The sequence below is a fragment of the Gasterosteus aculeatus genome, chromosome 8, assembly GCF_964276395.1.
Source record: "Gasterosteus aculeatus chromosome 8, fGasAcu3.hap1.1, whole genome shotgun sequence".
NCBI lineage: Eukaryota > Metazoa > Chordata > Actinopteri > Perciformes > Gasterosteidae > Gasterosteus > Gasterosteus aculeatus.
This window is the reverse complement of record NC_135695.1, coordinates 13,850,314-13,871,395: the sequence shown is the minus strand read 5'-3', so window position 1 is coordinate 13,871,395 and position 21,082 is coordinate 13,850,314. Positions and strand designations below refer to the sequence as shown.

General features: G+C 41.3%; 2 protein-coding genes and 2 non-coding genes across 6 annotated transcripts; all 4 read right to left on the bottom strand.

Moving 5' to 3' along the window:
- Positions 1-1,941: 1,941 nt before the first annotated feature.
- Positions 1,942-8,717, bottom strand: ncl (nucleolin). 3 transcript variants are annotated; one of them, XM_040184940.2, is made up of 16 exons: positions 8,158-8,717; positions 7,059-7,157; positions 6,849-6,960; positions 6,489-6,617; positions 5,974-6,192; positions 5,595-5,747; positions 5,346-5,429; positions 5,089-5,212; positions 4,823-4,959; positions 4,395-4,521; positions 4,154-4,296; positions 3,906-4,035; positions 3,596-3,735; positions 3,301-3,427; positions 2,915-3,207; positions 1,942-2,718 (listed from the first exon to the last, which is right to left on the bottom strand). In XM_040184940.2, the coding sequence occupies exons 1-16, from the start codon at positions 8,173-8,175 to the stop codon at positions 2,654-2,656; spliced, it is 2,100 nt and encodes a 699-aa protein (XP_040040874.2). In that variant the 5' UTR covers positions 8,176-8,717; the 3' UTR covers positions 1,942-2,653. The 3 variants fall into 3 exon arrangements, with proteins under 3 accessions (XP_040040874.2, XP_040040875.2, XP_040040876.2); XM_040184941.2 differs by having other exon boundaries at positions 5,974-6,189; positions 8,158-8,338; XM_040184942.2 differs by lacking the exon at positions 6,489-6,617 and having other exon boundaries at positions 8,158-8,338.
- On the bottom strand, positions 4,625-4,764 carry LOC120824525 (small nucleolar RNA SNORA57). The gene has a single exon (XR_005712983.1). It is a non-coding gene; the product is annotated as a small nucleolar RNA SNORA57 (small nucleolar RNA).
- On the bottom strand, positions 6,270-6,407 carry LOC120824524 (small nucleolar RNA SNORA57). The gene has a single exon (XR_005712982.2). It is a non-coding gene; the product is annotated as a small nucleolar RNA SNORA57 (small nucleolar RNA).
- Positions 8,718-11,548: 2,831 nt separating the features above from the next.
- On the bottom strand, positions 11,549-14,605 carry nppc (natriuretic peptide C). Its single transcript, XM_040184939.2, has 3 exons — positions 14,365-14,605; positions 13,312-13,605; positions 11,549-12,069 (listed from the first exon to the last, which is right to left on the bottom strand). Exons 1-2 carry the CDS (start codon positions 14,455-14,457, stop codon positions 13,333-13,335), a joined length of 366 nt encoding a protein of 121 aa, XP_040040873.1. The 5' UTR covers positions 14,458-14,605; the 3' UTR covers positions 11,549-12,069; positions 13,312-13,332.
- Between the last annotated feature and the right edge of the window lie 6,477 nt (positions 14,606-21,082).

Here is a 21,082-nt window from a genome sequence, read left to right as displayed (position 1 = left end):
CTTGCATAATTAGCAGCTGTAAGCCAATTGGTCAAATGTCCTGTTTTTCTGGATCCTGGCGACATACGAGTGTGAACCTTGGGGTGACAAGTAATATATTGGTGGAAGTGAATTCTTCAATAAAACAGTGTGTTGCCTTTGTAAGAATAAACCATACTTTCATTTTAAAGTTAGATTGCACCTTGCAACAGCTTGACAATTGTGTTTTGTTTGACATTTGTTAACAGTGAGTTTGTGTTTGTCTGTGTGTGTCTCACCCGCCTCCTCAAAGCTGTCTGGAAAACCTGCAGGTGGAAGGGATCCTAAATCCCAAAGAGGTCCGAGTGACACAGAGTAACAGAGGACACACAGTTAAGTAACAACGGAATTCTGACGGTGAATGCGAGCCCACACTCGGCTCTCCAACCTGCCTACAGCCCTGGAGCTGATTATTTGCTGACAGTAATTGGCGGAGGCCTTTTGATGTCTGCATGGTCGATGCGGTTTGGCTTTCACGCCGGCCCTCTATTTTCTTCAAAGGCGCTCTGGAGCCCCACCATCAGTTGTTGCTCGGGCTAGAATGAACCAGAGCATTCCTCAGGTGACCAGATAGAGCGTCTCTTGTCAGGTAAGGCATCACAGAACGTTTCATTTAGGACTCGCTATCACAAAATCTGTAAATGACACACTGCTTCCTGCAGAGGGATAAATCATCAGTGGCAGGTTAGGAGAGGAAAGAAAAAACCATACACCATCAGTAGAAGAGGGGCTTGGTAGCTGAGTTGAGCAAAAAACAGACTATAAACAGGGATACAGTCGGCCCGAGTCCGAAGATATGGACACCACGTGACATGGCAACGGCTCATCTGCAGCGATCAGGGGCTTTTTTTGATTAAACTTCTATTTCGACCACATGTTTTCCTCACCTGCAGGACAGGCCATGATGCAAAGTGTTTGTGTCACAGCAATAAAGTATTTGCGCATTCATTGTTCTCTGGAAAACAAATTAAGAGCTCAGTCATAGATCGCATCACAAGGAAGTATAGTATTTGCTGATTAAGACTTATTTCCCACGCAGGAAAAGAAAAGGTTAGAGAACAGAGTGCTACATGCCGAGCACTTCTGATCGGAACATGCAGTGCCACGGCAACGCTGTAACAATAGAGGGGGACATGTGTTGACCGTGCCTGCTGTAGAACTTTAAACTGAACGTTTTCCAGTGACTGCTTCATGAAATGAGTCGAGTAAGTTAACATGTCGTTATTGTGGCAGGTAACTGAACAGATTATGAGCAGTTTCAGGCTACAGGAGCAAATACAGAATCCAGTTCTCTTCCCGTCTAAAGCCTCGCATTCAGACAGAGGAAACGAGTCACTTGCCCCGTCCCCATAGCGACCCATCGATTTCACGTTGCGGTTTCCTCACTATATCGCTTCCCCTCCCACTGCTTAGGCTTCATATGAACACGTTGTATCCCAATTAGCCACACCATGTTCTAACACCAGACAAGTTTCATAATGGTAATCCAAAAACAAATGTATTTTAAAAGCTTAGCTAACTTGAACCGCACAAGTTTAACTGGGCAGTCGACACAACCTCCCAACGAATCTAAATGGAGGCATTACGTGGTGCCACCACGAGGGCCTCCTGCCCAGACACCTCCACCAACAAAGACCCTGCTGAGCAGACTGCCAAATACTAAACTGGCAGTATCCCATTTAGATAGTGTCATTATATCAGACAAATGTATGACACATGAGGGACACTGCCACCTAGTGGAGGACCTTTCAAATGAATGGGATACAATTTAACAGCAGCCTCCTTAATCATATTCAAACTGTAATTTATTGCGAGAATGTTATATTGCAGTAAACAAATTCCATCCAAGTATTTGAAGCCTTTGCGACCCGGTCATTACCATCAATTCAAACCTTCAGATTGACAAGAGATGAGAACAGGCACTTAAAAATCACCACCTACAAGGTTTTATTTAAATCACATGAAAATCTGGAGATTCTCGGATGGGGGAAAAAAAAAGTCAATGCACTACAAATATTTTATGTTACATAGACGAGAGGTTGTTCATCCTCTGACTCAAACACTGACCGCCCCACCAAATAAACTGACAGAACATCTTTGCCATTTTCTTAACATCCAACTCTTGAGAACCGACTCAACTCTGCTATCAAAATATGCTTTGCACATTACAGTAAAACTTTGTAACTAAAAGGAAACTAAATGACAAAATAAAACCAAAATATATTGATACAAGTGAAACTCTTAGTTTTTTTTTTTTTTACAAAAAGGTAAAATGAAATCATACAAACTGTTTAAATTTACACAATGTTTCTGACAAAGACAAGCGTATTTTTCACAGCAAACTTGTTTGCCAGACCCGTTCCATTTTACTCCTTCGAAAAAACAAGTAAGCTAATGAGGGCGAGAGGCGCAGGCTCGCATTCAGGACATTCAGTACTCACACAATGCTCATGAGTTGAGAAGGTCTAAAGTACCATTCTGGCACACAAGGGTGGGGAAGGTTTGAGGGGTCTAAATAAAGGGCTAAAATGCCCGTTAACAGTTAAATATATATCGTTGACGCTTTCTGGAATGTCCAAAAGCTCTGAAAAGTGATGAAACCAGAGTCCATTCAAAAAAGTAAAAGACTAAGGCTTTAGTCATCAAACTTAATTTTCTTCCCCTGGGGTTTGGCTCCAAATCCACCGCCACCTCTTCCACCTAAAATGAGAAAGAAAGACAGACAAGAGTTTAGTGGGCAGCCTCTTAGCAGAATTTTCTAAATGTATTCAGTCTAAGACATGAGGTAAAAAGTTTGATCCAGTACAAACTTATTAGCATCTATAGCTCTGCTGTATTATTGCAAAATCAATACATTAGTCGCTGACCAAATGTCTCCTCCTAGTCTTAAATTTACCTCCAAAGCCACCACGACCACGGCCGCCTCCACGAGGGCCTCCTCTTCCTCTGCCGCCGAATCCACCGCCACCCCGGCCTCCGCCGAATCCACCGCCACCAAAGCCGCCGCGGCCACCTCTGCCTCCACGGCCGCCGCCGCCGAATCCACCTCCACGGCCGCCACGGAAGCCGCCTTCACCCTTGGGCCTGGCGTAGTCCAGGGTCACCTTTCTGCCATCAATCTCGCCGTCTTCCATGGCTTCCTTGGCTGCCTTGCAATCGTCCTCATTGTTGAAGTCCACAAAGCCAAAACTGAGGACGAAGGATACAACTTAGTCAAAGTTTCCACTTTTAAACAATGTGGACCAACAAGTATTTACAATAAGCTTGATTCTCTAAACTTACCCTTTTGATGACCCCGTTTCTCTGTCTGTTACTATTCTGGCTGCTGCGGCGCCATCGAACGAATCCTTGAGGGTTTGATCTGATGTGTCCTCAGAGAGACCCTTGACGAAAAGAGTTTTTGTTGGACCTGTAACAGAGAACATGGTTAAAACTACAAGATTTGATCCACCACAATCGGGATAAATAAAGTCAAGCAGAAATAACATGTAACGACCAGAATATCACCAGCTTTATGGTCAGGAGTTCAACACAAGGGGGTGGTATTCAAAACGCACAGGGACATTTGTGGACCTACCCATGTTTCCTCTGCCGCCATCTCTGCCACTGTTCTGACTGTACTCCAGTCGGATCGACCGACCATCAATATCTGTGTTGTTGAGGTTTTCCAGCGCATCCTTGGCATCCTCTGCACTATCAAACTCTAAAAAGGCAAAGCTAAAAGAAAATGCATGGCATTAGATGGTGGGGCACTATGTGGGGCATTTTGTCAAATTATGTCTTAAATGGTACAACACCCAGATTAGAGGGTTACTTTCATTCAGCTGTACATTGACTAGGTAAAGATTAAGAGGACCCCTGGACACTATGCCAGTACAAATTCTTACCCTTTAGGTCTGCCATCTCTCTGTGGAATCCTAATAGAGACGGCTTTCTCAAAGGCAGCCTGTAGGGCTTCCTCTGTGGCAGTGAAGGATAGATTATTCACCACCAGTGTTTTACTTGCTGCTCCGGGACCTACAGGGACAGAAAGAGGAAACCAGTGAGAAATACGAAGCATGCATGCGGCTCTCTTCCCATTGCAAATATTACATCAAAGCCTGGACAGCATAAATACCAATGCCGGTGAGTTTACCTTGTGACATTGGGGCTTTCTGGCCCATACTCTTATCGCCAACATAGTCAACCATGATGGACCTCCCCTGTACATCAGCTCCCTGAGCTTCCTCCAGCGTCTTCTCTGCATCCGCCTCACTTTTGAACTCGATGTAGGCAATTCTGTCAAAGGGAAATAATTTAGGACAAATATAGACTGCTTAACTTGTAGGGCTCATGTTGCACTTTCTGGTGTTAATTAACTCGTGGCTTGTTCTTACCCTCTGTTAGAACCATTCTGGCCTGGTGGTAACCTGACGTCAACTGCATCTTCAAAGACTTCCTTCAAGTCATCAACAGTGGCAGAGAAGGGAAGGTTCTTCACAAATAGTGTCCGTGCATCTCTCTCTGTGGGAACAAATGTCATCAGCTTTGGGAAAGGCTTTTAAATAATTACTCATCGAAGTCTTGATGCAATAAACATTCATTTGAACCTTCATGGAAAATGCAAAACTGTTACAGCGATTGAGGATAGAACCGGCAGACTCTAAAATACACACCGGCACCGAAGACATAGCGCTGCATTTAATCTTCCTCCGAGCATTTCACCCACGAGTACCGAGTGACCACGTGCGTGTCAAGAATTGGAGGGGCTGCTGGTATTTTACATTTAAGGGAAAAGAAAATTCATGACCACGGCCTGTTTTACCTCTCTTGCCATCCTGAGGGCCCTCCTTGCTTCGGGCCCGGTCCAACTTCAAGTCCTGACCCATGAGCTTCTTGCCATTTAGCTCAAGAGCTTTCTGCATGTCCTCCTCGGATGAGAATTCAACATATCCAAATTTCCTATTATAGAAGTAATAAAAGAACGATTAGACATTCGTTGGTTGGACAACCACACACATTGGTACTCATAAATGTCCACACCTCATGCCAATGACACAAGTACTGATCTATTTATCATTGATTGCTTACTTGGATCCACCCAACCGCACATCAGCGAGCTCAATGCCGTTCTTTGAGAAGAATTTCCTCAGGCCGTCCTTGAGTTCATCAAAGTCTTTGTTGGAGTTTAAGTTCCCAACAAATAGACAGAATCCTGGTAAGTGAGAGAAAATAAGCCAATGTTGCCGGGACATATTCAGAGAAATTAAATGTGACATGATGTTCATAATTGCATAGTCTGATGATGTATGTAACACTTAATGGACTGGTCAGTGCATCGTTCCTACCTTCGCCATCTGCCTTAGCCTTCTTGGCAGCAGGTGTGTCATTCTTGCTCTCTGCCTTCCTCTTTGCAGGCGTCGCTGCGGCTTCTGGAGACAGAAGTTTTTCAATTAAGACAGGGACTATGGTGACACTAATAGTGTGGAATAAAAGTTTACAAAATAACATTTAAGCTAACTTTTAACATCTCTGGAGACTTATGTAGTCAACTGAGCACCATTTAGGCAAGTTTTTGCAGGTCAACCAAAACATACCATCTTCATCATCCTCGTCATCGTCTTCCTCCTCATCATCCTCCTCGTCGTCGTCCTCATCATCATCCTCCTCAGATTCTTCCTTGGCCTTGACCATGCCTGCTTTCTTTGCCTTTGCTGGCGCAGGAGTGGTGTCCATCTCTTCCTCAGATTCTGGATGGCCAACAGCATTGTTGTGTTAAGCATCATCATTGTCATTGCAACAAAACAACCAATTGACCACTGGCCAAAATCAGATTCATTATTAAGGTGACATCATACAAAATCAGTATTAAGTCCCTTGTTGATCATCATATACTATCCTATAAATGCAGCACACAGCAACAAGGAAGAAACTATTCGGATTAAATAAAAACCAATTTATGGAGTTTCCACGTACCATCTTCGTCTTCATCCTCATCGTCTTCGTCCTCATCAGACTCCTCTTTCGCAGCCTTTGCGGCTTTTTTGGCAGCTGGAGTGGCCTTCTTGGGGGGTGGGGCCTCTTCTTCGGATTCATCTTCCTCAGAGGACTCCTTTGCAGGTTTCGCCTTCACTGGGGTTTTGGCACCAGGTTTACCAGATTTCTTGGGGGGTGGGGCCTCTTCCTCAGACTCTTCTGGACAAATACACACAAGACTCATGAATTCCCACAAAAAGCAGAAAATTGTCAAGAAACAACTTGTTTAAAAAGGTCAGTGTTACAGCGATTGAGGATAGAACCGGCAGACTCAAATACACACCGGCACCGAAGACATAGCGCTGCATTTATTTTTCCTCCGTGCATTTCACCCACGAGTACTGAGCGACCACGTGTGTGACAAGAATTGGAGGGTGTGTGTTTGGTTGTAATAACAACCACGGCCACTAAAAAAAAACATTCATAGGCATCATGAACAATATTGAAGGTCCTACCATCTGACTCCTCTGCCTTTGCAGGTGTGGGTTTAGCCTTTGCCGGTGTGGGTTTAGCTTTTGCTTGAGTGGTTTTAGCCTTTGCTGGGGTCTTTTTTGGTGGAGGTGCTTCCTCTTCAGACTCCTCCTCTGTTGTAGTTACAAAGTTACTTAATAACCTTAACTTGATAAAGCAGGGAAATTACATTTGTGGCATGTGGACGTGACATCGTCAGTGCTTACAATGCTTTGGAATATAGGGACACATACATTCACAGCCTAATCTGTGTAGCAAATATGCTTCACCAATAAATAGACATCTTCAGCTAGTACGGTTGTGCTCCAACTGACCCGGCAATGACCTAGACTTTGGATGCTTACCGGAATCATCATCATCCTCCTCACTTTCTGCCTTTTTGGCAGCAGCGCCATTTTTAACAACTGGGGTAGCCTTCGCTGGTGTGGCCTTCTTCACCACTTTGGGGGGTGGAGTCTGGATATAGGGGGGAAAAGTTAGGAAATCTACATTTAGCCTGCAAGCACTGTATAATATTTTCTAAATGGAGAGATTTTATATACAATTTAGCATACCTCTTCTTCATCACTGCTTTCCTCTTCACTGGATTCCTCCTCTACTTCTTTGGGTGGTGGAGGGGCTTTCTTCTTCTGAGTTGCCTGCTTGTTCGCTGCCTGAAACAAGGCAAGAAATACAATTAAAAACTACATTTAATTGTACTGGTTAAGTCACATATAGAAAGGACAAATACATTCTGATAAATGGTATAATACGGGTATTGTTCCCCATCTGCATAGTACAATTTAGGTTTACGCCACTAATTACGCCAAAACTATAAAACTAGTATAATAATCCATTGGTTTCGTTATTAGCGCGGGTCTGACGCGTGCTGCTCGGAGTTAACCGCGTGTCCGCGCGGTAACGTGGGACGCATGTTTCACCGCGTGTGTCACACCGAGCAGGCGCACAACCCACGTGGAGCTCGGGCTGCTAGCATGGCGGCTAATGTCGGAAGAATATTCGTAAACTCACGCTGCTCTGATACGGAAATACTGCTGCGCGAGGAATCAGCACACTTACAAACGGACAAAACTAATAAGTTATTACGTTATTATGACGGAGACCTCGACGGACACGCGTTGATTGGTGTTGCGGATTAACATGCTAGCGCTAACTCACCACACGTCGGCTCGCACAATAAACACGTTTCGCATCCCAATACTAACCATAACCCCAAACCCACCAAGCTACTCGGATTTAATATCAGGCTGTGTGTTTACATAAAACGCCCGTGTTAAAATAGTTTAAAAAAAACACTCCACGCTTAAAATCGAGGACGCGCATGAAAGCCATCTTGGGTGCTGGGTGCCTGTAGGAGCTCGTGGGCAAGGCCTGAAACCCCAAAGCAGGGCAAAGCGTGGCCTAGCACGGACATGCGGGAACGTTAAAAAACGTTTTCAAATGCACTCTGTATCCTTGATCGTGCAGACTGTTCGGTTACAGGCGTAAATAATCGCGAGAACGCAGTAGCAGCGAGGCCCTCCCGACCGATGCAATTTCCGTTTTTCGCAAAAACGCAGCAACTTATTAGCACAGGCCTCATGCGTAACAACACAGCGCACGAGCATAAATGCAAACATTAATGCCATTCCAATGAAAGCCGCGTCGTCTTACCTTTGCGAGTTTCACCATGGTGCTGCTGTGCGTTTCAGTGAAACACGAATAACTGGACGTTTGGGAACAAATAACGGAATAGCTAACGCAGACACGTGGATCAGCCTACTCGGTGGAACATTGGGCAGGAAAGACTGAGAAGCCGAAGCCGCGCTGGTTACTCTCCTGCTCTGCGCGTTCATGGAGCCCCACCCACGTGACGGTTTCCGCCAATCACAAGGGGCGGCGTTCGCGTCGTGCCCGCGCATCGCCCAACACGGCATGTATTTGGGTCAGCCCACTGAGGTAAACCATTTTAAAGCCACCGATTAATTCATACGCGAGCTAGCGAAACCACCACGTGGTAATGTGTTGAATATGTGAAGCAACGTCTGATTCTGTGTGCCGCTCTAATGCCACGCTGAATTTAACGAGAGACAATGTAAAGGTATTTCGACACTAACTTTAAATGTTCAGATTATTAAAATAGCTTTCATAAATTATACCGGTACATTTTTTGTACGGCCACTATGGACTTTTTAAACGTCCCACGCGGCTGTTTATATAAATCACGTGGTAGTGGCCGGTTGCCATCACAGGTCAACCACATGCTGCCTGCCATGTGGAGCAGCAGTTAACAACTAACTTTTGTAGTTTGCAGTTTGAATTGTACTTTCTTGATTCGTGTTGTTCTGGTTCCATACCTTTTTGGATGTATGCACTTATTGTAAACTGCTTTGGATAAAAGCGTCAGCTAAATTTAAAATGTAAACGTAAAAATTGCAACTTCGTTCACTCAAATAACGTTGGGCTTCTTTGTCAATTTGACATTCGATTATGTCGGATATCAATCGAGGAAAATAGCCACCAAGCAAGAGAAAACATTGGATAGGCTTATAGTTGACACAACCTCATGAAGTCTAATCTGGAGCTTTTGAATGTCCTCCATAATCTTCTCCCAACAGATGGGACTGGCCAAGCTATTATGGAATTAAAGCTATTAAAATGGACGTTTTAGCGCTTTTATCCGGAGTGTAGCGTTTCAATATAAATATTGAAAGTTCACTCTTGACTATGGCAGACGAAAAAAATCGACACAAGACTTCCTTTGAGGCACGTGTGCGCGCTCCATGCTGCAGCCTACAGCGTCAGAGTCAACCGGCTCCCAGGGGACACGAGCAGGCCCACCGGGTAATTAACCCTGTACACCACACAGAGGCAGCATTGCGTTTGAAATGCCTCCTGAGAGCAGCGCATGAAGGAAACTTTTCCATTCCAGCTAAATGTCTCTCAGTAAAATACGGATATACCCATAATTTCATTAGTTAGGGGTCACAGATTATTCTGTTTTCTTTAATTAGTTAATTAGATTAATTTAGTTTCCTTCTCTTTTTTTGAATGAAATCACCTATAAAGTCCTGCCTTTGTTGTACATTGATGACTTTTTATTAGTTTGACAAACAACCTAACCATGACTTTGTGACCGCAAAAGGCTTGAAAACAAAGGCTAATGCTGTTTAGCAGGGATGTGTCAACGTGATTGGATACAACAAATAGAAACTGCAGGGAGGAATATTGATGCATCCCACATTTTTTGGTCAGAAGGGATTTTCTATCATAGATAAATGTGCATTCGTTTGATTGGGGGCAACCATCCAAAACAAGCCCATGTAAAGTTTAAATTCACTCAATTACTTAAAATTGTTGTTATAAGCAGACAGTGTCTATATTTGGTAATGTTTCTTAAAATGTCAACATTTTTGTCAGTGTTTGCGTCATTGCCAATGAAGTTAAATAGTAACAACTGTTATCTGCTGTAATTGGTTATTGACTGCAGTAAGTCTTCAAATTCTCATCGGAGCCAACAAGGAATTTACCGAAAAACCCAAATCCGCAACATTCATTCTCTCTCCTGGACTTGTACATAGTGTATTGTTCAATTTCTTTCAAGTGTGGAATATAGAATATAAGAAAATTACAATACAAAAAAGGAAAATAGTCAATATCAATGTCATTATGATAAAATGTGTATATTATGATATGACTGAGGCATTCAGTTTGATGTTTGTTTGGTTTTGGAATTATCATCTTGAAATATGGGGACATAATGAGGTGACTATTCCAGCCATATAAATAAATGAATTATCAGGATGACCCATATACACCAACTGTTAAGCAACCACTTCGAGCAACTATTAGATCTTAAAGCTTCTGAGACTTTAGAGATCCTGTTTTCTGTTTTTTTGTGACCAGTGTTCCTGCAATCAAGGCAGCAACATCTAAGCTGTGACTCTGCTGCCTCTAGTGTGTCAGTTGTTCATACTGAATTACAGATGTTACTGTATGTTGTACAACATTATTGGTTGTTCTTGATAAATTCCTCATATGTTTTTATGTTTGCTTATTAAATTCCGCTAATCTAGGCCTCCCACATTCATTTTAAACGATTTGCCATCTGCCAGGGAGATGTCTTTTAAATTGCACTGAATAAAACCAGTATACAATCTCACAGATGTAAATATATAATATAGGAGGCAAAGCTTCTGTCACCTGAGTCACTCAACGTCTACAAATTCAATCCAAATGTTTCATAGATTTGTCAATGATGGGGTCCATTTTGTGTGTGCAGCAGGTGTGTCTAGTGTCTTTGCTTTTTGCATTCTGTAGAAGTTTGCCATATAAGTATGGCTGCATGGCTTTCAACTCCCCTCTGGGTTATTGTGCCACAAGGCCGTGGAACAACTTGTCTCAGAATATTCGGGTTGCCTATTCGTAATCACGTTTTCCTCATAAATGGACTTTTATGGACTTGTTTGTTTCCGTCTTAGTTTCTTGGGTTACTTGTTTGTTTCTCATATATTTATGTTTTTTCTGTATGCTCTACTGTTTTCTTTTCATGCCCTTCACTTTGGAAAATGTTCTTTAAGATGCATGCCATATGCATATAGATAGGTATAATTACCAGCATCATAAAACTTCAAACTGTGAAAGTAAAGGCTTGACCATCTTTCGGTTTCCACAATTTACTGAAACAATATCGGAAAAGGTATTCGCTCAAATCCTATTTGGTCTATATGGGACCTTATGTTAATTAAATAAGCTTAGACCTTAGACCTCACCAACTTTAAATGTGGCAAGTAGCGTTTGTATGATGCCATTAATACATTTTCAGCATGAAGGGAAGCAGGTCCCCTATTGATGGACACTCGCTGCTGGTGAAACCTGTTCTAGATCTGATCAGCCTGTAAATGAATGGTGGTCCAGCTGAAAAGAGCAGCTTTCATTCTAAGCCCAGGAAGACAATCCCTACTGCTCCCTCCTTTTTTTTTTGCCTACAAGCCGTGCAGAAAAGGTTCAGTAAATAGAGTTTACGAACTTAGTTGAAAAATAAAAAACCCCGAGAGGATACATGTAAGTGCACATGGAATGTTCTTTTTATCATTTTTGAAAACATTTACAACTATTTGAAACAAAAGAAAAAAGTTACAAACAGAATTGACCTGCAGTTTGCATCAATTTTCATTACATTACATAAATAAAACTCATATTTATAAATATCTCTTTTTATAAACATATAAATATTTTTTAAAACATAAATACATTTATGTAGGTGGAGATGAATGTACAGCAGCAGCCACAATGTACAGCTTTACGGTTTGTAGTTTTTTACACTATTGTCCGCCGTCTTGTAATATGCATCAGTTGACCATTTGTATGGTATACACATATATACCTGCATATTTACCATATATATAAATATATATATATATATCAATTTATACGAGGGTTTTGTAGCATCATCATCTCAGTCTTTGTTTATGCTGGTCGTGTTGACTTTCGTACCGAAAATCTGTCACTTGGTGAGTTTTTCTTCTTTTCTCCCTCAGGTGAGAACAAACTGAACCTTTGTTTTCCAACCCATCGTCCAGAGATCTAGAGAAAGAAAGGAAATAAGAGGAGTCAGTTTAAACTGAGCATTTGCAAACTACCAAAATTCACACGAGTGAATTCCCTAATCAGATCTGCAGTGCTTATCACCCATTTATCCATCAATGTGGTCCCTGCGTTTTATTCATCAGTCTTTGAATCTCCAAATGAACTTTTCAGTTTTATGCTCAAAGGTCTGAGATTGCATTTCAATTTCCTCTCAATGGCTCTCAACATGTCGAGTGTTGCCATGACAACAATGAACACATATCTAACCCAGACTCACACATTTACAATACAAGTGTCAGATGGAAGACACACACTCCCAATTTGGTCACAAAATCACATTTCACGAAAAGGATTTCACAGATTGTCACAACCACAAAAAAGGCCTCAAGCCTCATGATTAATTCTGCGTCACCTCGCTTCCTCATTTCCCCATTCACCACCACAGCCCTCTTTGTTGCTTCTGTTAAAAGCACCGGGGTAAAGAGAACGGGTTTCCCAGCAAGATCCTGGCCACCGCAGGGTGCCGTGTGTTTACAATGTGTGTGCGCGCTTGTCCGTCTGCCTCCCCTCCTGCAGTTCTCCCTCTCCTGGTTTGCTTAAAGGCTGGATTGTTTCCCATATATCGGTTGACATCAGTTTAAGTGAGCTTTCCTGCTTTCTTAAGGGAGTTCCTTTTCCAGAGGAGGGAATGCCTCCTGGCGATAGGTCAAGGTTTGATGTTATCAGCAGTTTTAGGCATCGTGTTGTCTTCATATCGTCACTTCTCATTGAAAAGTCTGTCAGGCAGCTGAGTTTAACGACATACAGTTACAAAATGGGTTGTTTGATATGATTCATGATTAAGTCGACCTTTGGCTAAGACTATGAATTCGTCTGATGGAGTACAAGCATGCATGGCCATCACTCTCCACACGCTATGCTGCCGCCACTCAGACTGGATTCCTATTCTAAACTGGCCTAACCGTGGACAATGAGCTCCCGCTGTGCTGATACAACGGCCAAGAACATTTGACTTGAACATCTCTTCTATGTTTGTTCCTTCTCTTTTCCTCCTGTCTCCCTCTCTTTTGCTCTTTCCATTCTGCAACTAAAGTAAGTAAGTAACTAAGACCCATTAAGGACCTTTTATAAAACATAAAGTCCTATTTATTCACTTGAGCCTATTAATGATCATTGACAAAAGATAAAAATACCCACATGCGTATTATCCCGTTGCACCGTGATATGAAGACAACTCACCAGAAAGGTGCCGCTCCAACTCTAACAACCCATGCCGCTGATGGTTCCTATCCTGTCCATCTTGTGTCCGAAGCAGCCACTCCGTGTCGTTGAACCGCCTTTCTTGTTCCCGGATTTGTGTCTCCTCGGTGCAGGTTGGTCGTTAAGGAGACGAGCCCACATCCCTCTGGCCCGGGTGTCCATGCGTAAATCTCGCAGTAACCGAATCCGAGAGCGCACCGCGTCTAGCCGCCTCTCCTTCTCCTCCGACTCCAGAAACTCGGCCAGCTCCTCGCCCAGCAAACTTCGTAGAGACTGGAACACAGATTGAGGAAATAAATATTGGGCCACTTTGAGCAACTGTTCAAATGACGAGAAACCTCCTCTTGGCGCATGTTTGAGCTGTGCATTGGCAAGAAGAGAAAATTAAATAATATTTGCCATTTGTTTGCGTAGTGCTACAGTCTGAAACCCCCCCCCCCCCCCACTTTAAAACCGTTAAAAGAAGTTAGAATTCTGGACTTTCATTTGCAGTAGGAAACTGGTTAAATGTGGACAATTCCGAAATCGCTCACGCCTGAAGACAGGTGCCTGTGCGCTGCTCCTCTGGTCTGAAGCAGACTGTGACATCAACTTATAGCTATTCCGAATCATGCCATCTAAGGGAATAACCAAAACGTATATTTCAAATAATAACTTATGAATGATCGGCGTTATTATTATATTGCTTCAAACACATTTTGAATGGTTTCTGCTAAAGTGCGTTGGATTGTTGTATGGGCATCTTGTCTATACTTCATTGGGCGCTCAAATGCTAAACGTCAATTGCTTTGGTGCAAAAGACATATATGTGTAAAGTCTACATTGGATCGTTGAATATAATGTGATTTCTCTTTATCAAAAAAAGTAATATAAAAGTGATTTGCTAGATCTGAAATGATGAGACATGATGCGTCAAACAAGACTCCTGCGCGCCTGGAACACAGCAGCCGCTCACCCCCTGACCCAACGGATTATAGTGCGAAACCAAGTTCTCAGCAATACGGTTTAATCATATAAGTGAGTTATTCTTACCTTCTGTTGCGCCTGAGATACAGGTTTTGCCCCCATCCTAACCGAAAGCAGGGTGACCATAAGTCCACACGCTACCAAGTAGGACAAGTTCATTTTGCCAAGTCTTGTATTCTCTTTAAGAGATTCTGCTGCTGAGGTTCAGACAGAAAAACGGTAGCTGGAGCCGAGCAGCTGTTAAACATAAGAGGCTACAGTCCGTCCTTTACTCCAAAGCTGCTCAAGTGCTTCTCTAACTCTGTGTATTGGTCCTCTGCGCTTTATAGCCAGCCCGCGGTGATGTCATGATAACCTGCGTAATGGTCCTCCTTCCTCGCCAACTCGCTGTTTTCTCTACCTGCCTCTCATGCCAGGGGTTAATTAGCCTAAATGATAAAAGCCCCGTTCATTGCTGCTTTGGAGGAAATGAGATGTCCTTTTTTTTACTTTCAGAACTCTGGCGAGGATGCAGCGGCTGAAAGGTGGTTTCAAAGACTGCGCGTCAGGAGCTGAAGAGCGACTTTGGCAGAGGACTAAAGTCATTGGATGCAGCCGCTCCTGAGAGCGGGAGAACTCAGATTATGCAACAGGAATGAAATAGCGTGTTATTATTTGTGTCTTAATGACATCATTAAGTGCCAAGACCTTCTTGAAAACATCTTCAAAAAAATGAAACCGCAGACATATGAGATTTTTTTAGCGACGTTTGAGGTGTGATTCAAAGAAACAGATCATGTGTCAGATTCATGCATCTGCGGGCAAAGAGGTTCCTGGAAAGTTGACTTCATGCAAAGGATGACATCTACCACCGTGATGCATTCAAAATTAAATGGATCTGATGGTTGGTGGCTGATGGTGCCATTAGGAAAAGCACGTCATTATAAGGGATGTGTCTCGATGGGAATGACATTATGGGCAAAATGATTAGTTCATATGTGATTTGTAGACTTGCTCGGTGGATATTGGAGATATCTGGGTTCCATTCAGACGTGTCACACTGCATCAGGTAGTCACAGTGGAACCACCAACACATACTGAGGCTTCTCTGAGGCACCGTGATGAGCGTTTGGACCGAGAATCCTACATTAACAACAATTGCTACTATAATGTTAGTCAACAATATATAGCACTTGGAAATATGCATAGTTTCCCATCCTATCGTCTTTACAGAATACAACCATATCCATACCGAATACAACTGTTTTTATTGAGATGGCATAACAGTCTTTACTGAATTATTTTATTGCTACGTGAACACAAATAGCTTGAGACCCCCTTAGTACTTTAGAGAATAGACTTTGTTAATAACACAAGAAAGAGTTCTTACGGTCCCGCTTTTTTTTTAGGGTTATGAGGAACCAATCTGAAATGAATCTTTCCGACACTGAAAAGTGAGGACCACAGGAAAATAATTGAACAAATACTTTTCACCACAGTAAAACCAATATGCTACAACCTTAAAGAAGCATCTTCAGTGCTGAACTAGACAATATCGAATGGCATTTATCATCATAGCATATTCTAATGTGCTAAAATAAACTGTATATTGGCTTAACTTTTAATTTGAAACAGATGTGATAATCCCCATCTTCGTTAATAGATGAAAAATACAGGAATGCTCTAGAAATGAGTTTTGACATTGAGGACCTTTCGCAGTGTGAAGGGACTCTTCAGCAGTCTGCAGCCTGCAGCAGAGCAGAGCCGCAATCTCAGGCAGCACCGTCTGTATTGGAACACAGAGTGGCAGTATTTGCTGTGCCGAAAAGTGAATACCCCATAGTCACGTGTTTACTGGATCAATACCATCTTATAAAGATACCTCGCTATTCACAGCAGATCAGGAGTGTATAAAAATCAGGAAACAATCCAGGTGTAGATGCAGATCAGACGTATCTAATGAAAGAATATCAATACATGATTTTATGTCCCACTTTTAGCTACCAGGCATAAAATGTGGATCTAAGTACGTTTTTTCTAGAAATCTAGAAACTTTGTTGGATTGAAGTGTTGCGGTATTCTGATGAGTATTCGAAAGTGTCTAAAACAGCACTTGGCATTAAAACCCACAATTGGTGTGAATTAGAAAATAAAGTGCCACAAAAAATGATTTACAAACAGTGCATTATTACTAACCAGGCAGTTGGATATTTCTCATCCTGAAACACAAACAAACATACATAAAAAAATAGACCTGTGGTCCTTTTGCTCCTTTGAGAGCTTTTCCCAGTTTCATGCCGAAGGAATCTATTCAGTGCCTGTTATGGTGGGAAAAGCATCCGTAAACTGTATACTCAGGAATAAGTAGACTTGCTGGGAAAGAGCAAGCAGACACTAGAACAACAGACTCAAAACTTCTGGTGAACTGGGAAACAATATTGTGTTGCATCAATCTGACATAGCACAATATTTTTGAGTAGAGCTTAAAAGGATTTTGTAAGGTAAGTTAAACTTTCCAAATCACGTATACAGTATGTGTGGGTCGCTGAAGAAAAAAAGATTCCGGTAAAACAGCAGATTAGACCTGCATTTGAATAATAAATAATGTTCACCTATGTAGATTCCGGGTAATTTGCCTTCCTCCAGAATTCACATACTCATTTTGATTCTGCAATCAAGGTTTCTCATGACTATTATTTTCAGCCAACACCGACATTAATCAAGCGAAAGGTGCCCGGAGGAATGATAAATGAAAAGTGGGCAGTGGTGGTACGAACGTGGTAATCACTTCTTAATGGCGACTAAATCAGCAAAACTCTAAACATGAGCTAACTCTAAAAATGAGCTAAAAATATTAGCACAGGTCAATTTTTTTCATATCTAATATCATGATACATTTAGAGGTGTTGGATGCACAGGACCATTGGGCCTAATGTTGTTGTAAAGGTCTGGCAAATTCTTTCTTGGACTAATTGAGGGCCACCTTGCAGCAAATGCCCTATGAGGTACCTGTGGTGAGAGGTATTAGAGGATGCTCGTTCTCGCTGTGGAGACACTTCATATCTTAACGTATCCGCAGTCTTCCACAAGAACAACATCATTGTGAAACTGTTGAACTCTGCTGACCTCGTGTCCTCGACAACTTCTCTGTTTTTTGCTGAACACGCTTACTCTGATTGCTAATTCCTCTATTTTTAAACTTTAACAAGTTTGTTACACATTCTTCCTTAATTAATGCTGCAAGTGTTGTGTCACAAGTCTGCCTCTTTTTGTACAGTTTAACAATGTCACACACTTTTCCATATGACATCACATCGGTTACTGCGAACAGCTGATTGCGGCGTCCTTTTGTTCCCCTTTTCTTTCTGTCTCTGCTTTTGGAGTAAATTCTTATCCGCTTAATTTTCAAAAAATCTTTCAAGTTGCTGAAAAAACAGAAGAAGCACTTCACTGGTTTTCATCAGGAAGTTATACACACCGGGAAAGGAGCCATATGTTAACGTCGCCTTAGCAATGAGTGTCTATGAGCGGATTGAGAGCCAAGGGTTCCTCCTCTTGGGTTTTTGTAAGACAAACTACAAGGCTCTTATGGTCCTATAAATAACAGTTTTATTGCGTTGAGAATTTTAATGCTTTTCACACAAGTGCTCTGAAGGCTTTTGCATGTGCCAACAACAGGCTTGCTTTTAATGGCAAGGGATGGATATTCCTGTATACACACATGCCAGGGTCAAAACTATTTTTAGGTGGTAGATTTCATGAACTAAGAAATCCTATTTTATATTCTTATCAGTGGATCAGAATGTTTGCATATATTCGTTTCAAGTTTTATAGGATTTACAATTGAGGTCATGTTTAGGGAGTCAATTAAATTCTCTCAAGTAAGGGTATTAATCATGTTTAGTGGCTTTGTCAGTATCATCCTGTGTCCCATTGTTGATCCTGTGGCCAATCAGAGAGCAATGACACACTGTTTAATTTTGCTCGTGAAAACCACCCTTCTTTCAACTTCTGGAAAACACGGCTTAAGTTCTGATGCCTCTCTCCTGCAAAGACCAGTCCATCTTTCCCCCAACTGCAATTACTTTTCCATTGTTTCTCTAGCGGATGGTTTATGTGGGCTAGGCCTTTTAACATCTGTCTGTATGGTGCCTATAATCTTATCAAAATAATTTTATTAACTGTTATCACTCAAAATCACTCAATTTTTTATTAACCATAATGAGAAACTGGAATGAGCTCTACTAAAAGTCACTGCGGCAGCACAACACGACCCAATCAGAAAAATAAGGAGAGTCCCGCCAAAATCCACTTCATGTTCAACGTTGATGAGGCCACAAGTGGATGTGAACAATAGCTTTTTATTGCCTGCTCCAAAGCATACACTTGTGTTTTAACTTTATTGTAATTCCATAACCAAAATATACACATGGTTTTTGAGCAGACACTGAGATGACTAATAAGTGGAAAAAGTTCAGTCATCTACAAATTAGTCTGTGAGAATTTACATCTTATGATATCATGAAACATTCCATGGAATTCTTTTTAAAAACCACAGGAAAATTCCCAAAATGCTTAATATTCTTATATCTAAAAGGGTTAATTGAGAATAGTGCCTGTTAACATTTTAATATAGAAAACCTTTTTTATGACACGATAGCTGACCATTTAGCCTACTGTCCAGCCCCACCCCAAAAAAGGGTAATTTTATGTTCTCATGGTTCATTGCCTCAGCAAACATTCCAAACATGAACATGTGAAATACAGATATTTTATTTTTGTGGACCAATATATGTTTTCTTGCTTCTTTCACATTGGCCCAACAATATTACTACGTCAGTATGTTTTTCCTAGTGGCATCAGTATAAACTAGCTGTAATCTTCCTCACAATTATTCATTATGTAAAACAGCCCCCATTATTATTGATGTCCTTTCCAATGTATTAAAATCATCAAAGTGATAGTACACAGCCTGTCTTAACATGCATTTATGCACAGCATTGCCACACATACAGTACTTAGTGACAGAAATGTTTTTTTCTAAGCCTTTGTAGCACTGGGGTGTCACTTGGTTTTTTTTAGATTATGTGGAAAATGCGTGTTTGGGGTTTCGATGGCAGAAGCTTTCTGCTGACAAAAACACATGGAAAAAGGACATGTAGTTGCAAATATATAATCTTTGATCTTAGTTCAAAATAATATTTGTTTAACTATAAGAAAAGGTTTTCCAAAACATGTAATTTATGGGTAATTTATTTTTAAACTCAGTTACACAACAGAATGTTATATATGCAATTCCTGGATTTGCAATATATTATTACCTAATGCACAACATTTTATTGAAACACAATACTTTAATCTGTGGTGATTAAAGTATATTAGCCATACTACTAGTATAAGATGTTTGTGCGCATTTTATCTTGTGTCATTAATAAAGCCAGTAAAAACACATAGATGTAATACAATGAATTGACCCTCCGACAAAAAAAGTCTTCCTCCGTGAGATGAAATAATTTTATTTTAATGTCTGTCTGAGGACAGTCATGTAACTTTAACTTAGTGCCGAGCTGGACAACAAATCCAGAGTTGCGCACGCTTTATATGAGGTCACTACTTAAAAAAACAACAAGGAACGTGTGTCAGGACAAACACATAGGAAATTCAAAACACTGGTTTTTGGTTTTAGAGACTTTGGCTGGTGTTTTATTGACATGGAGCTGCTTAACATTAGTGAAACTTAGACAGGACAATTAGCCGTGTTTTTATAGGTTGAGAAAAAAAACAGGTATTAAAAGTTGTCACAAAGAACTGATATGAAATCAGAAGAAACCTACCATTAATGTTATCTGAAGAAATCTATCATGAAAGTGAGATTGAATATTTATCTATTATTGATGATTATTGTTCTAATTAAATGGTCTCATGAGAAATGAGGGAGCTTATATGTGCGTGAGTGTCGCGTATGAACACGGCATAGTACGAGATTTTCTTTGCCATAAACTAGAAATCCCACATACTTAAAAGTGGCATTAACAAACATACCAGTGTAGTGTTTTATAAGTACGTTTTTGTCCAACCAACGGCCCATTTAAAAAAAAAACTTTGAGTTTTCGGTCTTGACAAAGATGAACTGAAAATCCTCTGACTCGAGAAGCTGGAATGAGCATTGAAACAATGAATGGTTCATTACACGTTTTCTGTCACTCTACAAATGATTGACTTATCATTTCAGCAATAACCTCACTTGACATGAAAGCATATGGTGCTAGAACTCGATTTCCCTGGAAACCCTTATGGTGCCTGTTTAACAGTTCTTGTTTAATGCAGGATAACGGGCAATATCACAATTAATAAAATGTTGCCCATTGCCTCTTCAATTGGTAATTGATTCACTGCACACTATTACACACCTATTAAAGTAATGCATGAGGTGCATTATTGCTTTGGCTTTCGCTGAAACGTTTAAGAGCCTATACCTGCCACCTGGAGCTGTGATAGCCACTTGCACACCAGAATAATCTCAAGCGGCATGGGAACGATGTGAGGTCCAACCCAGATCAGACAAACCAGTCCAGTCTGGCAATGAAGTTTTCAAAATAACCTTGACTCCTAACTCCCATGTGCCTCCTATTTAGTTGGTGATTTCTGACGTCAAGTTACGGAGACCTGCGCAAAGGCCACACAGGTCTATAATGACCATGTTGGCGCATGGCAAAATACAAATTCTCTATATTTACAGTATGTGTGGGATTTGCATATGCTATAATTTTTGTGTTTTTTGGTAAAGCCAGTGTTTGTGATGGTG

What these genes read in the sequence shown, in the direction of transcription:
- ncl (XM_040184940.2), bottom strand. An exon ending in GGCTAAGGCAGATGGCGAAG is followed by an intron (nt 5,213 to 5,345) that starts GTAGGAACGATG and finishes CTCACTTACCAG; the next exon opens with GATTCTGTCTATTTGTTGGG. An exon ending in GTGCGGTTGGGTGGATCCAA is followed by an intron (nt 4,960 to 5,088) that starts GTAAGCAATCAA and finishes CTTCTATAATAG; the next exon opens with GAAATTTGGATATGTTGAAT.
- nppc (XM_040184939.2), bottom strand. Translation starts at nt 14,457, where the DNA reads ATGAACTTGTCCTACTTGGTAGCGTGTGGACTTATGGTCACCCTGCTT. An exon ending in TATCTCAGGCGCAACAGAAG is followed by an intron (nt 13,606 to 14,364) that starts GTAAGAATAACT and finishes TCTGTGTTCCAG; the next exon opens with TCTCTACGAAGTTTGCTGGG.